The sequence below is a fragment of the Dermacentor albipictus genome, chromosome 3 (genome assembly GCF_038994185.2).
Source record: "Dermacentor albipictus isolate Rhodes 1998 colony chromosome 3, USDA_Dalb.pri_finalv2, whole genome shotgun sequence".
NCBI classification, from domain to species: Eukaryota; Metazoa; Arthropoda; class Arachnida; order Ixodida; family Ixodidae; genus Dermacentor; species Dermacentor albipictus.
In genome coordinates this window covers 152,919,818-152,935,630 of record NC_091823.1, presented here as the reverse complement: position 1 = coordinate 152,935,630, position 15,813 = coordinate 152,919,818, and the positions used below count along the sequence as shown (strand labels likewise).

The 15,813-nt window shown below is 49.0% G+C and overlaps 1 protein-coding gene across 12 annotated transcripts in view; it reads right to left on the bottom strand.

Moving 5' to 3' along the window:
- Nucleotides 1-15,813, bottom strand: part of LOC139056990 (uncharacterized) — a 220,371-nt gene that overhangs the window by 43,543 nt on the left and 161,015 nt on the right. For all 12 annotated transcript variants that reach the window (XR_011512493.1, XR_011512492.1, XM_070534784.1 and 9 more), the window contains one exon: nt 9,235-9,454. Coding sequence is in view for 10 of the 12 variants with exons in the window: in XM_070534784.1 (XP_070390885.1) it covers nt 9,235-9,454 (220 nt within the window). In the remaining 2 variants the exon portion in view is untranslated. The remainder of the gene's footprint in view (nt 1-9,234; nt 9,455-15,813) is intronic.

Sequence of the window (15,813 nt, the reverse complement as noted above, 5' to 3'; positions counted from 1 at the left end):
CTTGTCCATCAAATAGCAAGCCACTGCCGCTTTTGTCACCGTGGAAATGTTCCCTCCTGATTTCTTCCTTGCCATAGTATATTCTCGGGATCTTTTTGCAGCGAAGCTCTATATGGCTAGTTTCAAGCAGACTGATGTCCGCACACCACAGACGTGTGGGCCGATCCCGAACATCATGCAATACCAGGACGACAAGCGTGAGAGGTGATGCTGGCTTCAAGCGCTCCACCAACTTGCAAAAACAAGTGTAATATCTTGGGCAGAAATACAACCCGAATCGAATATTCAGCTACAGATACAACACTTCGACCAGCACCGGCCATGCCTACGTTTACACTGCCCTCTTTTTGTAGGAGTTCCAAGCGCTGTGGATCTCCTCTCCTTTCCTTCCGCTCTCCCGTGGGGGCGGCCCCGTGTAAACGTCACACGCGCCTAACTTTCTCCGGCTCCCCAAGGCGATGGTGCCGTCGTCCTCGTGAACGTATCTAAATATCACAGTAAACGAGTCCATACCTATGTTCAAAACTCTGTAACCTCTGTGTTGTATGATAAACAGTTTCGCTGATCATTCACCTTCACAGAGTGGAATGGCTCATGATTTTTTTCAACTTTGCATCCGATTTACCGTCTCTTTCTCTAGATTTTTTCAGAAAATCTGTACATGGCTAGGGTTCCGTGTATTTTGTTCTTCGCGGACAAAATCTATCATCATCAATGGTTCATACCTCCGTAAGGAGGAAGAGGAATGAACGTTTATTGTGAGAAAGAGTGAGAAATTGTTCTTTCTTTTTCCTGGGTGGGCGGCTCTGTTAGTCCAGAAAGCCGGTGGCTAATGCCGCACCAAGGGTCCATTCCACCAGACTTCGCGGATCTTCCACGCTCTGTGCTTTAACATTGCCTCCCACGTTTCTTCGATCGCTTGTAGCTGTTCTGAGGCATCATCTTGGCTGTTTTTCTCGCGACATGGCCACACTAACACCATGTGTTGGGGGGTGTCTGGTATACCCCAATATTGGCATAGGTATGAGAATTTGGGGGGGGGGGTGCATCCGGTGCATGATAGTTCCGTGGACATACGTATTGGTTTGTAGTCTGCTGAGGGCGGTGGCTTCTTCCTTGCTTAGTTTTGGATGTGGTAGAGGATGCTGCCTTCCTTGCAGTCGTTAATGTTGCAATATTACGGCTTGTTGATGGGTATGTCCTACTGCCTCGTGATTTTCCGGAGACCATGCGGTAGGGAATCACGGCTGGTATGCTCTCGGGCGACAGCATGTGCTCCCTTGTTTGTGCCCAGGTGTTAGTCGCCTGGGGCCCATGAGAAGTATCTTTCGGGTAGCCCTTGGCTTCTTGTTATTACTTTTAGAATCTTCACTACTGCGGCAGAAATTCTGCCTTTTCGTAGGTTTCTACGTGTCCTTTGCGGGTCACTCTAGATGGTTGCTGCGTCTTTCTATGCGGCGATGCCGAGGACGATGGCTTCTTCCTCCACCATTTCTGGATTTCTGGCAGGTATGCTGGCAGTGACAAGCTCTTTCCCTTGATTGTTGGTCACGGTAAGTTCCTGTGCTTTTCTACATGAGTATTTTGCCGCATCTGTATATCTCGTGTTGGGGCTCTTTGAGTATTTCTGCTGAAAGCTCTAACTCTTCATTGTTTTCTGTTTTTGTGCTACGTTGCATGCATCTTGCCAGGAGTTGTGCGACTGAGATAGAGTCACGAAAAAGTGGCGGCGATGGGGCTTTCTTGTCCGAGTCTGCTGTGAATTTCTCCCTGTATGCGAGTTTGCGAAGTACTGCTGTGTCTGTTTGAGTCAGTTTAAGGGGTTCCAGATGGCTGGCTCTGTGCGCTTCACTATTTACTTCCCAGTTGTTATGGAGGTCAAGTTTGACGAGTGTCGTGGTTGAGGTGGTAGTGGGAAGTCCTAGTGTGCTCTCGGTTGCTCTTCTGATGACCATGTTGAGTTTTTAAATTTCAGCTTTCTTGAGGAGTAGATGCGGTGCACCATATGTGATCCGTCTTATAAGGAGTGCTTGGATTAATTGGATGGTTTCATGCTCTTTAAGTCCTCTTCTTTCGGTGGTTATACACTGAGTGAGATGGGTTACTTGTGTTAGGCTCTCCTGAAGCTTCGGAAGTGTAGCTGTAACAGAACCATCTTCATGTATTGTGAGGCCAAGGACGCTGAGGGAGCCAGCTTGAGCGATATCAATTCCATTGAGTCTGACGTTGCGATCTGGGGCGACGTAGGCTAGTGGTCTTCCCTGGGTCCTTGCCTTGAGTATAAGTAGCTCTGATCTTTTGGGGGCGCTCTTAAACCGCATCCGGAGAGGTACTGTTCTACCTAATCGATTCCCTCTTGGAGGGTAGGTTGTTGTTGGCCGGTTGTGGGCGCTTTTGCCCATAACGTTATATCGTCGGCGTAAATTGCATGACTTAAGCCTTAGATGTCATCGAGTTGCTGTGTGAGCCTAATCATGGCGAGTTAGAACAAAAAGGTGAAATGGCTGAACCTTGTGGAGTTCTTTGCTTGGGCATTTCGAACTTGTCGCTTCGGATGTTGCCGATACCACCGTAGCCATGCAATCGTTGAGAAAATCGTGTACGTATTGGTAGGTTCGGATTCTGCAGTTTGTGTCTTGGAGATTGTGGAGGATTGCTTGATGCTTCACGTTATCTCATCACGCCTGTAAGCAAGCAATAAGTGAAATGGCTCATGATTCTCTAGTTGAACGCTGACACTTGCATCCTTATTCAATGACCGATTTGGCAGAGCCTTGTGGCTCAAATCGCAGTTTTGTTGTTACCAGTGTATTTGTGAAGGTGCTAGGAATCTCCTAAAACCCAATTTTCGGTGTAAGACAAGCATTTTGCCATTTTCTGGAACATGATCGCCGGCGTTGGTGTGGTGGTGACCTCAGCTTAGGATTGCTCCACGGCCGCCGGGATTGAGCGTGATCCCGGTGCGAAACCATGCGACATGGCGTCTGAGATGGAGAGGGCCACGTCTCCGACGACGTCGAGTCCTGGCCACGGTCAGACGTGCGTCGCGGTGCAAGGGGCAGAGATTTCTCCGGGGGAGTTCCACAATGGGATGGGTGGGTGGCAAGTCAGCCAGCGCATAACTGCCCCGGTGAGCGAGGGCTCCGCCAGTCGTCAGTCAGGCCTAAACCGAGAGACCACTTCAACAGAAAAGTGATCGCATCGACGACAAGGGCAGCTAGGATACCAGACGTGCTGCCAAGAGAAGGCACGAAAGTGATTGCGAGACCACGGGGAGGCCTACACATCGCAAGAATGCAGACAGGGATTGTTGAGTCGGCCATCATGGCGGCGGCGAGGGTTTTGAAGGAAGACGGTGCGGTGGATACCTTCTGCCCCAACCTACGCCAGATTATCATTGCGATGCGTAGAAGAAATCCATTAGCCGGAGCGGCATCACGAATTGGCAATTTGCCTACCGTAATAGTAGTTTTTGAAGGCCAGAAGGTTCGAAATTATGTATGTTACGGCAGTGTGTTATCAAGGTCCAGTCTCTACCGCAATCATATCGATGTCTGCATACAGTGCGGCAAAGTAGGCCGCACAAGAGACGTTTGTCCTAACTCAAATTCTGAAAGTCTGCTTCGACTGTGGGGCCAACAATGCTGTCGATGGCCACGAGTGTAACCCTAAATGCAAGCTCTGTAGGGGACAACACCTAACGGCCAGTAGAAAATGCCCAACAAATGTAAAACTCCCTACGTAGTAACCAAAAGGCAGTGGGTGCGCAAGATGGTGGAACAGCGCGTACAGCAACATCTTGCGCGCAGAGAGTTTCCACCATTGCTGATGTCAGATGAGCGAGTGGAACAGCTGGTCGCCATGAGTCACGCTTGCGCTTGGAGAACAGCGAAAGCCGAAACAGAAGCATGAGCCGCCGCCGCCAATCCAAATCCAAAGGCAGAGTCGCCTCGGCAGACGCAGTAAAGCCGGGAGTAGCCAAGAGAGAGCAGCAGCAACAGCAGCAGCGACAGCTGCAGCAGTCACCGACAAAATGGCGGAATGAAATTTCAAGACAAATGTCAGGCGATGAAGGCGCTTACAGAAGCAATTGAGGCGTTGCGGAAGAACATTGAACTAAAGGCGACAGTCAACAAGATCAGTGAGAAATTGGCAGAGATTAAGAGGATGCTGCCCGTCTAGCTACAGCAGCAGCAAGCACAGCAGTTATCGCCACCACCACAACAGATGGCAATGACCGAGAATAAACGAGAAGTAGCGGTGAACTCGAGGACAGAGAACGCGGCCGCGGGGGGTCCGGCACCCAAGAGAAGGGCAATTGAAAATCTCAAAGAGCGTAGATTCACCTATAGGGTAGACAACCTTGAAGATAGGCTCAACCGCTTTGAAGAGTGTATTCGCGCGACGTTCACCAAGACAATCACTGACCGTTTAATAGCAATTCAACAGACGTTCCAGCAATTGGCTACGACAGTACAGAATTTGGCGACGCAAATGGATAACTTTCAGCAAACATGGATAGGGCATGAACCACCTCAACCACAACAACAGTGGAAGGCCTCCTGGTCTGGCATTGGAATAGCAACGCTTTTTCTGAGACAAAGGCTGTACTTGGGCAACACTTGGAGCAAGTATCAAGAAAGCCCGATATCATCATTTTGCAAGAGAGCCTCAATGAAGAGGTCAAGCTCTCATGTTACCGCTCCCAAACCTGCCCGCCAAGCCTCCGGCGGCCGGCAGTAACGGCAACGGAATTTGCCCCTTGGTGCGAAAAGGAATCACGTACGACGAGCACGACTTGTTGGTCAAAAGCACTATTGAGCACACCGTGGTAGAGGTGGTTACCGGGAAAAGGCAGAAGGGAAGCACTTTTCTGATAAGCGTGCACAGTAGCCCATCACACGGAAAGCAGAAATTCAAAGCACTGTTACACAAAGAGTGCAAGAACGCGGGTCCCGACAGCAGGCTGGTAATCTGTGGGGACCTTAAGGCACCAAATTAAGCCTGCGGTTACCCCAAAACATTGGCAAAGGGCAGGGACTTGATGCAAGATGCTACCGACTTGCGACTAAATCTAGTCACCTACCCAGCGTACCCTACAAGAATCGGGAACTCGATCAATCTGAGACGCATCGCACGATCTCACTTTCGTCTGGGGTAACGGCAGCGTTACGGTGGACTTTGAATGGCGATACACGAAGCACGAGTTCGGCAGCGATCATTACATTGTGGAAGTCGCTGTCCCGCTCGGTGGCAACGAAGAAGTCGGCAGAAACTTTCGGAAACATACATTCGAATTGGGGCACGTTTCGTGAGTTGTTACCCCCGGAGAAGAACGTAATTACAGACATTGAGGAGTGGTTCACCGAGATTGTAAACAAGGTAGAAGAGGCCACCAAGGAAGAGGAGACGGACGAGCGAGTCCACAGGGTAGACGGCCACCTGGCCCACCTCATCGTGCCCAAGCAGTCCATCCTGTCGAGGTGGAAGGTGCAGCGGACAAACAGAAAGCTACGCAAGACGGTCGCCGAACTCAACCGCGAAATTGAGCCCCAAAGCACAGCGCTATGCACTCAGCAATTGGATGTTGTTTGGAACGCAGTGGACGGCCAGGTTCACGGTGTCAAGTTACTGCGACATCTTTAGGTTACGACCACGACTAAATCTTACCAGCACCACAACCTGGCCAAGATCGTCCACAGGACGCTAACCGAGCACGGGGGAGACGAAGTGAAGAAACGCCTCCATGACAAGTACTACCAAAGCGAAGCAAACAAGTGGCTAGATCGAGACATTGAAGTATGGAAGTAAGGGTTACCTTGCGCTTTCTCAACAGCAAGTGCGCCGCTGTTCCCGACCGCGTTAGAAACAGAGCGCTGAAAAATCTTAGCGAAGCGGCCATCGAGAACTTCACGGCATGCTTCCACATTTCCTTGCGAGCCGCGTCGCTACCCCGGCAGTAGAAAGCAGCCAAGGCCATCTTGCTTCCCAAGCCGGGCAAGCCACCAAACATTGAGAACCTCCAGCTGATCTCGCTTGCGTCCCGTTTGGGCAAAGCGTTGGATCATGTACTCCTGTACAGGTGGCAGAGGTACCTGGAAAATTCGGGGCTTTACCCAAACGCCTTCATCGGTTTCCGAAACAAGCTGGGAACTCAGGACGCCATGATCCAACTGGAAAATGAAGCCCTCAATGATACTACCACCACGAAAGACGAGTGAGCCATCTTGGGTTTGGACCTGCAGACCGCTTTGGATAAAGTAGGACACTGCGACTATGGCCCAGGTCTGACGGCTAATCACGGGCAAGAGAACATAGGCGTGCATCAAGGATTTTTGACGGAGTGGACCACCGAGATCATCGCCGGTGACCTGCGGCTCCAAAAGAAGAAGCTCGGCAGTGTCAGGACCCCCCAGGGCTCGGTCATCTTGCCATTACTTTTCCACCTTGTAATGATAGGCACGGCCGAGCGGCTCTCGCGAGTGGCGGGGGTCCGATAAACCATCTATATCGACGACATAACGTTCTGGGTCCCAGGGGGAAGTGATGAACACATCGAGAGCACCTTGCAAGAGGCGGTTGACGCTACCGAAGAGCAGCTGGACGGGTCTAGGCTTGTCTGCTCCCCATGCAAGTATGAACTGTTGGGAACTGTTGGGAAGCAGCTAGGAAGACGAAAGGCAACCAACCTGCGAGGAAGCAAGAGACAATAAAGGCCAAGAAGAGCGGCGGTCACACGATCCCAGATGTCGAGAAAATCTGAGTGCTGGGGATGCTGATTGAGCGCAAACAAGTGAACGGTAAGACGGCCCACCATCTCGCGGCCAATATCAGCACGGTCATTCGCTTCATCAAGAGGGTGTCACAAAGAACAGCAGGCATGAAGGAAGAAAGCCTCACTGGGCTAGTGGAATACTTCGCTATAAGCCACATTGCATACCTTGCTATTTTCCACAACTGGAGGCAGTGCGAGATAAATAAGTTCAATGCACTCATACGCAAGCCGTACAAGGCAGCACTCAGACTTCTCGACTGCACAAGCACCGACAAGTTCCTGGCCCTGGAAGTGCAATGCGCCCTGGAAGAAATCACCGAGGCGCAGAGGACCGCCCAGGTCACGCGGCTATCGGGAACAAGAACGGGTCGACAAGTGCTGCGTGACCTATGCCTGGGACCAAATGAAGGGGGACCGGAAAATACAGGAGCTAATGTCCCAGACGCAATTATCAGACGGTTACAGATATGTTCGGTGCCAAGCAACATGAACTCTGCGTTCCACAAAGAGCGGTGGGCAGCGAGGGTCAAGGCGCTCATCGATCTCCATTCCAAAGACGCACTGCCGTGTTTGTGGGCGCGACAGAGTATCCAGATGACAGAAAGGCGTTCGCCGCAGCAGTGGTAGGGGCATCGACTGGTGAAACGAGAACTGCGGCGAGTGTGCAGATTCGGGGGCGCATAGAACCAAAGAGGTGGCCATTGCCCTGGCCATCGCCGACTCCGAGTGCACCGTTGTGCTCCGTGATTCCAGGACGGCAGTGAGAAATTACGCCAGAGGAAGGGTGTCTGGTGAAGCCTCACCTGTGTTGCGTGCTGTCGATCTTGCGAGTGAAAATCGGTGCGTCGTGATAAAGGGGTTTTCGGCGCACATGGGCAGCGATGTGTCGGATAGCGGCAACAAAAATCACAACGAGGCGGCGAACGCGGCGGCGCGAGGAGTAACCAATCCTGCCGCTGCTACTGCGGACGACCCATCGTGATGGTGGGAAACCAAGGAGAGACTGACCTTCTACAACGAAATTGTGAAGTGGCGCAGACTAGGGAGAAGGACTATGCGGCCACCTCATCCGGGCTTGACCCGTGAGGAAGCGGTGTTATATCGACAACTTTATACGGTATGGTTATTTACCCCGGTGCTGATTACGCACGTGTCTCCGAGTGTTTATGTGACTGACCTCTGTTGTGTGTGCCGAAAGGAAACAACCACTGCAACTCACCTCCTTTGGGACTGTTGCAAGAATCCTCTCGAATCTACAGCGATGACAACCATCCCACCGTGGATCGAGGCCGCAACGAGGTGCAACGATCATGAGGTCCAAGCCCAGGCCCTCCAGCAGATCTCGGCGGCCCTCAAAAGGCAACGACCGAGCGAAACTGGAGGGAGGCTGCCACCCCAAAAGAGGGGCAGGTGCGGTCGACCGAAGGGAGTAGTGCGGCTGCAGGCGGGGCAGAGGCGCCACACGCCGGGAAGACGTCGTGGCCGCGTTACGATGGCGCCTCTGTTACCGGGGAAGCCTAATTGTGTTGCAGGCATTCCTAATCAAGTTTCTTTGTCCCTCGCTCGCTCATAGCCCCGTAAGCAAGCTGCTACGAGCCCCCAGCAAAGTTAAGCGAACAGTGCTCAAATTATTTTTCATCGCGCATACAAAATACAGAGCAGCAATCAAAATAAAAAATTCAGTGTGTGCACCTTTCGTCACGATGACCAGCCATGGAGACCAAAATTTAGTTCTTTCCTTTGTTGAAAATAATGTGTCACGTCCATGTCGTGGGAAAATCAGCTTCGCTGGGCAGCCACCTTTGCAGAGTGGAATTGTTCACATTTTTTTTTCTTCAGGACTCCGTGCCTCTATTTCCACTTACAGTTTCACTCCACATGGTTGCTAACTTTCTTAATCTCTTCCCTTATTACGTGTCCGTGGCTTTGGCGCAGCTATTTCTCCAGAGTAGTCACCCTTTCATTTTCATGTATTCTATCAGTCTTTCTTTATATCTGCCTTGACAATGTGTTTATTTTACTTCCAAAGAGGCCGAACCCACGTCACTCTGCGGTGCCCCATTTGTATATTTACCGTGAGCCACCATTGCTAATCAGCCAACCCATGTTTTCTCAAGTTCCAAATCAGACATGATTTGTTATTTTAGGCACAAAAATCACATTTGCGAACTCTAGCGGTGCTGATGCCATTGCTTCTTTCCTATTACTCGTACCGCCATATGTTGATTGTAGTTCAAACATACGCTAAATAGTTTCGTGAAAAACACACGTTTCGGATTGCAATAATTTATCAAATATGAACATTTCAAAAAAGTTACGCAAATTGTATGGTCCTTTGTAATACCTCAAATGGAGCGGGGAAATTGGGCTATTCTGTCTAAAGGAAACTACCTATTATCATAGCAGCTGCTGAAGTTTTCAGTTTTAAAAACAAGCATTCAGGTCATATGAATACTCACCATATGAACTTGTCTTACGTTGAAGTTCTTCGAGAACCTTGGTACATAATGGTGGCCAGTCGACACGAGATCGTGAAAGGCTGCCACGACCGGCCTGGAAAGGTAGTCGGGGAAAAATATGTACCTGCCGAGTGTCTTCCTTATTGAGATCCTGATGGTCATGCCAGAGTGTTCGGGCCTTCCCATGTCTCGCACTGCGCCCGCAGCTATGACTGTAATTCTGTAAAATAAGAATCACAAAAATGAAGGCATGCCCTTTTGAGCAGGCAGAAAGTAAGAAATGCCGGGATATACAGTATCCGTGCAATATGATAAAAAAAACACATTAACAATTAACTAGCTTATTTCATGCGGCAGAAAAACATATCAAAAGACAGTTCTCGCAGCATAAGAAGACACAGTGTACAAACTTGGAGGCTTATGCGGCTGCCTTACACGCTATTTCACTGTGCCTCCATGAGCTCATTGCATTTAGGACTTGCATTTCTGTATCTACACCTCTATGAAAAATCAGTAAGGATAGCGCAGCCCGATATTAGCACGCCTGTGCAGTTCCGTATTATTTATTAGCCGAGGCGGTCGAAGCCCGGAAATGAAGTTCTCGGAAAAAGCTTGGGATCTCTGCATGTCTACTGAATGTAAGGTTATAAAGCAGCGGAGCTCCAAGAAAACGCAGGCCATTACGAAAAACTCGAGGCCTGATCACGTGGGCAGCGAAAGCCCAGGCGTGTATCCGAAAACCCAGCATTTATCACGCATGTAAGCCTTTTTGGCCTTTCTAGTGTCCACCATACTATTGTGTCCTCTGGTAAACAACGCCTTCTTTGCAGGATACCTAACGCGTCCAGTTTTAATTCAAACAGCATTCTTTGCCTAATTCCGCCTTTTAAAGTCTATCTATCTATCTATCTATCTATCTATCTATCTATCTATCTATCTATCTATCTATCTATCTATCTATCTATCTATCTATCTATCTATCTATCTATCTATCTATCTATCTATCTATCTATCTATCTATCTATCTATCTATCTATCTATCTATCTATCTTCTTTCGCCGACCAAGTTGCCCAAGTTGTGCACTGGCTTGGTCCACAAGGTAAGGGATGCAGTCGTGGTCGCTTAACTGTCGTCATTTCAGCTTCGTTATCTCACTTTCGCCAAGCTGTCGTCGTCCCGCCTTCAACTCTGACCCAGGGTTCCAATCGTTTAACAGCTTGGGCTATAGGATGGTGACGTGCTCTCTGCTTCGTCATCCGAATGTCGTCATGATCCCGTCGTAATCACGCCATCTTCGTGACACAGTAGTTGTCATGCCCCGTCGTCACGCTGCTGTTATATTATTGTCATCACTTCAGTAACGTCATCGAAATTTCACCATGCCATCACCGTCATACCGCCTTCGACGCTCCATAAACGTCAATCTTTCTTCGTCATTGTATTGCACTCGTATGCTGTCACCATTCTATTGCGATTATACTGGCCTTGTCCTGCCGTCATCTTCAGGAAATCGCTACCATGGTTCCATTGTGAGAACATCGTCGTAATGCCGTCGCTGATGTACCATGCTCGTCAATCTAGATTCGACCTACGGCTCTCGTTATGCTGTCGTCGTCTCGCCATCATCGCCATAACGGTGTCGAGAGGCAGTCATCAAAACTCTTTTGTCAATATACGCTCGTCGTCTTGCGACTGGCGTCATGCCGTTTTCATGCCATCGTCACTGCATCATCGTCATGGAGTCGTCGTCATGCATTCGTTGCCATACCGTCAACGGAATGCAGTAGTGGTCTTCGTCGTTTTAATTTCGACATTCGGCTTTAGGCATGCTGTGGTCGTGATACATTTGACGTCGTGCCATCATCGTCACGCTGTCACTTCATCGTCGTCATCAATTCAGCATCATCATCTAAATATCGACATACCGTCCTCATCATACTACCTCCGTCGATGTGTCAACATCATTCCTTGCCCGTCATTATGTCGCAATCATGCTGTCCCCATTCAATCGTGATAATGCCGCCGTTGACATCCCATCGTCATCTTTAGTTGTCGTCACACAGACGCTATTACGGATCCATTGTCATGCCTTCGTCATCATGCCGTCTTGGTTGTGTCACCCTCATCGTTCCCGCTTCTTCCGCTTGTCATAGAGTAATCATCACGTCATCGCTGTGATAGAGTCATCATCGTATAATTGTCCTCATGCCGTCATAGTCAAGCTTTTCTGCTTATACTATTGTCGTATTTCCAAACTCGGCATCTCAATGTCGTTATATGCCTTTGTTGTTCCGTCGCTATCATTCCTTCATTGTCATCTCATCGTCACAGTGTCAGCGTCATACAGGCGCCTTGAATCCTCCATGTTCATGTGCGACCTTGGCAAGTTACTGCCAAAACATAGTGGGACAATATCCGACTATGTGTCATATATTCGAAGCAATAGAGATATCAGAATCACCACTACACGTGTCAAAAAAACATGACTTCAGGAATGTTCTCTGTCGCTACATTACTAGACTGATATTCGCCTCACCGTCGACAGTCGTCGTGAGATGTGTTCTGCCGTAATATATCTTAAGGTGCAGCACCTAGGCACCCGTTCCTGGGTTGAGTGACGCTGTCCCTAGGCGTCCTTCGTGGTCACCGAGCAAAAGAGCACAGCGAATGATGAGAGAGCGAACGCGAATAGCATCCTGGGAGGAAAAACGACGATAACAAAGCGAGCGCAAGGAGGGAAGCGGAGAAAGTGGGCGTGGCGAAAGCGTGAGAAGAAAAGCGGTGTGCCGCGCAAGACTTGTTCTGTGGCGACGATCTCTTCAAGATGATGCCTGAGTAACGCGCCACGCCTGTTCAGCGATGACGCCATCAATAAGGCATACGGCGAGTGCGTCTACTGATATCATATATAGACACAAAGCACTGCATAAGCAGAGGTCTGCCTGCGGCGGTTGCGGCGAATCGCGCCCATGCGTCACCCATAATCTGCCTCTCGCGATCTTCCTACAAGCGAGGAAGTCGCTCCATATTTTGCTCCGTTACAATATTGCTCCATGATGGATATTGTCCGTGCTACTCAATATAGCGCAAAAAGAAACACGTATAGAGCTGCGCTCCGGTATAGCAATGCGGATTATCATAGTCATCACTGAATTTGTTGTGGCAGACTTCCCTTGTATCAGGGAATGGGTTGCATATTTTGCATAATTGTCCCACGTAGCTTTCATACGTTTTCACGGCCCCCGACAAGTCGGAAAAGCTATGCCAAACCGTGGCCATTAAGGCTCGTTTAACATTCACTGAATGTTGGGAGTCGTATGGCAGGAAACAGTTGCGTGAGCGCGTCTCATGCTACACGAAGTGTTTCTCTTCGAAGGTAAGGCCCATTGCGCCATCGTCACGATTGTTCTACACGCCGTTCTAAATAAGTCGTGCCGTCACGTATAGAGTCAAATTCCATTCACCAGATCACCGCACTCTACAGCGCTCACTACCCCCAAAGGCCTGTTGTAGTGTGGCTGAAGCAACTTCAACGTCATGAAAAAATCGGTTATTTGGGAAGTTTATTGCGCCTTTGGTTTCAGCTCATGAGTGCATCACCTTTCATCTCGAAAACGTTTTCCGCCAGACTCCGGAAATCTCCAAATCTCGACTTCGAAAAAAGCTGAGAGTCAATTAGGTATCCTTAGGTGATTTTATTGGAAAAGTGTGAAGACTTGATTATGTTATCAGCCTAAATTAAAACTCCACCTTAAATCACCCTATATGTTACGAGGAGTAAGGGGTTTACCGAGGGGCCCGATCTTTAGTAATCATATAACGAGAAGCGAACAAAAACGTCAAGGACAATATAGGGAAAAACTTGCACTTAATTATTGAATTAACGAAATGATAATTTAATGGTAATGAAAGTGGATGAGAAAAAAAACTACTTGGCGCAGGCGGGGAACGATCCCACATTTTCGAATAACGCGTGAGATGCTGTAACCGATCGAGATACCTCGGCGCCATTTGCCCGTCCACTTTCTTGCGTATTTGCGTTTTACTACCACAACTAATGCGGGGATTGTTAGCAAGCGCCACCTCACACAAACCATGGCGGCGGATTGGGAACATCCTTTCTGCCGCAGGCGTCACAAGTACGTTATTTTTTTAAATGAAGGTAAGTGGCCAATAAGCACACACGTGCTACCTGAAAACGCCTACGTTGCGGGATTCGAGACCCTCGTTACGCAAAGAACGAGAAGAAAGGGGGTTAACCGAGGGGCCCAAATTTTAATGATGATATCATGAGAATCCAACAAACGCGTCAAGCTCAACGTAATGCGAACACGAGGAATCGTTCCCCACCTAAGGCAAGTTCTTTTTCCACACAATTTTATTCGCATTAACCTATCATTTCTATAATTCAATTGGTAAGTACAATAATCTCTCCTGTGTCGTCCATGGTGACTTTGTTCGTTAGCTTCTGATGATGTGATTAATAAAGATCGGACCCCTCAGTTAACCCCCTTTCTTCTCATTCACATAACGAGGGTCTTGAATCCGACAACATTGATGCCTTCAGGTGGCATGTGTAGGCTTATTGGTCAGTTGCCTTCATTCAAAAAGGTCACGTACTCGTGATACCTGCGGCAGAAAGGATGTTCCCAAATCCGCCGCTAAGGATTGTGAGTGGTGACGCTGGGTAATACACCGACGGTTAGTTGTGATAGAAAAAACTTATATACCCAAGAAAGTAGACGGGGAAACGGCGGCGCAGTAGGTCAGTTGTTTAGAGCATCGCAGGCATAACCCGTTGGCGTGGGATCGTTCGCTACCTGCGGCAAGTTGCTTTCCCATTCACTTTCATTGTCACATATTAAAAAATTTCTCTAATATAATGAGTAGGCGGAAGTAATATAACCTATGGTGCCCTTGCCGTCTTTGTTGGATTTTCATGACTTGTAATAATTTATAACAAGCCATGATAAATTGGGCCAGCGTTATTTCACCTCTATTCATCTTAGGTCACCTGAGTCCACTTTATACTGTCTAAATCTACCTTAATCTTTTTTGGAGTGGGCCAGGTTTGTTTATTGGGTGTGGGCCATGGCGTCTGGCCAACGCCGTGGCTGTTCAACGTTGGAGTTCACAGTGCGAACCGCAGCAGTTCCAGAGCCAGGAACGCGGCGTCATCACTTGGTCACGTACGAGTTTTCTTACCATCGGAATTTGACGCTGGAGGGCACATCGTCCGCTTCATTGGGCGCTTAAGGCTATCGCCGTAATAACAGAAAAAGGGCAACGGCGTAATTTCGACACCGTCGCTTGCACTAGCTTTTTCGAAGGCGAAAGCCCGATATGCCTCATGATGCAAAAATCCGGTGTCTGGCATCAGGGCTTTATCACCCGATTATACCAAATCCCACGCGACCAAGTGATGACCTCACGTTCCCTGCACTGCGAATTCTGCGGCTCAGACTGCGAATTCCCACGGTGAAGTGAATAAAACAGGATTAAGGTGGCTTAAAGTCGTACAACGTAGGGCAAGGTGAAATATGTCGGATTACAGTGGATTAAGAGTGGTGCGAATCACAGCAAGGAGAGTCAAGGTGTACTAAAGTGGATAAAAGTAGGGGACGTGGATTAGAGTGGCATAAAGTGGATTGAATTATTACAGGCAAGAGCAAGGTGGATTGAAGAGGATTAAGGGTTGTGCAAAATAGAGCAAGGAGGGTTAAGAAACAGGACTGAAGTGGAATAAAGTTTGGTTGAATAAGTTCAATTAAGGCGGATTAAGGTTGGTACGAATAATAGCAAGGTTGATTAAGGTGCACTCTCAAGTTAAGGCGATAACTTAAACAAGCAAGTGCTCATGCTTGCATTTTCAAATTGCGCAAGTAAACTTAAATGTTTGCCAATATCGTACTGCACGGCAGCTTGCTAGCCGAGCCAGTCGCTACGCTGGTCCACGATCCCCCCCCCCCCTCCCCCGGCCGCAATTATCTCACCCCCTTCTTTCTATCACCGCTCGCGCACTTCCTCAGCTGCGCGCTACAATTTTATTGTGGCCTACAAGTCGGACTACCTTTAAAGGGACCCTGAGCCACTTTTTATCGAAGTGGACAAAGGCATTTGAAGTGAAAATAGACCATTTTAGAAACACTTTTCCGCAAGAAGTACTTCACTGCGTTCAGCAGAAGCGCATTTACTCGCAATCAAACACGGCCTCCGCTGTGCTCCCGTTCCTACTTCAATGCGTTGCATTGCGAAGTCTACGGCACAGTGAGGCGTGCCAACAATTCTCTGCCTTCTAAATGTCACGCTGGCGCGCAGTTCAAATTTGATTTTGGAGATGCCATGACTTCCGCCTTTTGTGCCTACGACGCGCTGACCTTTAGCTCATCGAGACGCAGTGCGCCTAACCAGTGGGCTCGGGGCAGCACCCTGCGGCCGCGGCTGTATCTACGCCATGTAGCCGATTGCAGCGCGATGTCAGCTATCGGCCAATAGCAGCAGTCTAAGGGGATGAGGAACAAAAGCATCAAGAAGGAAGTGCGGACAGCGCTTTCTGTCAAAAAGAGGGCGTTTGAGAG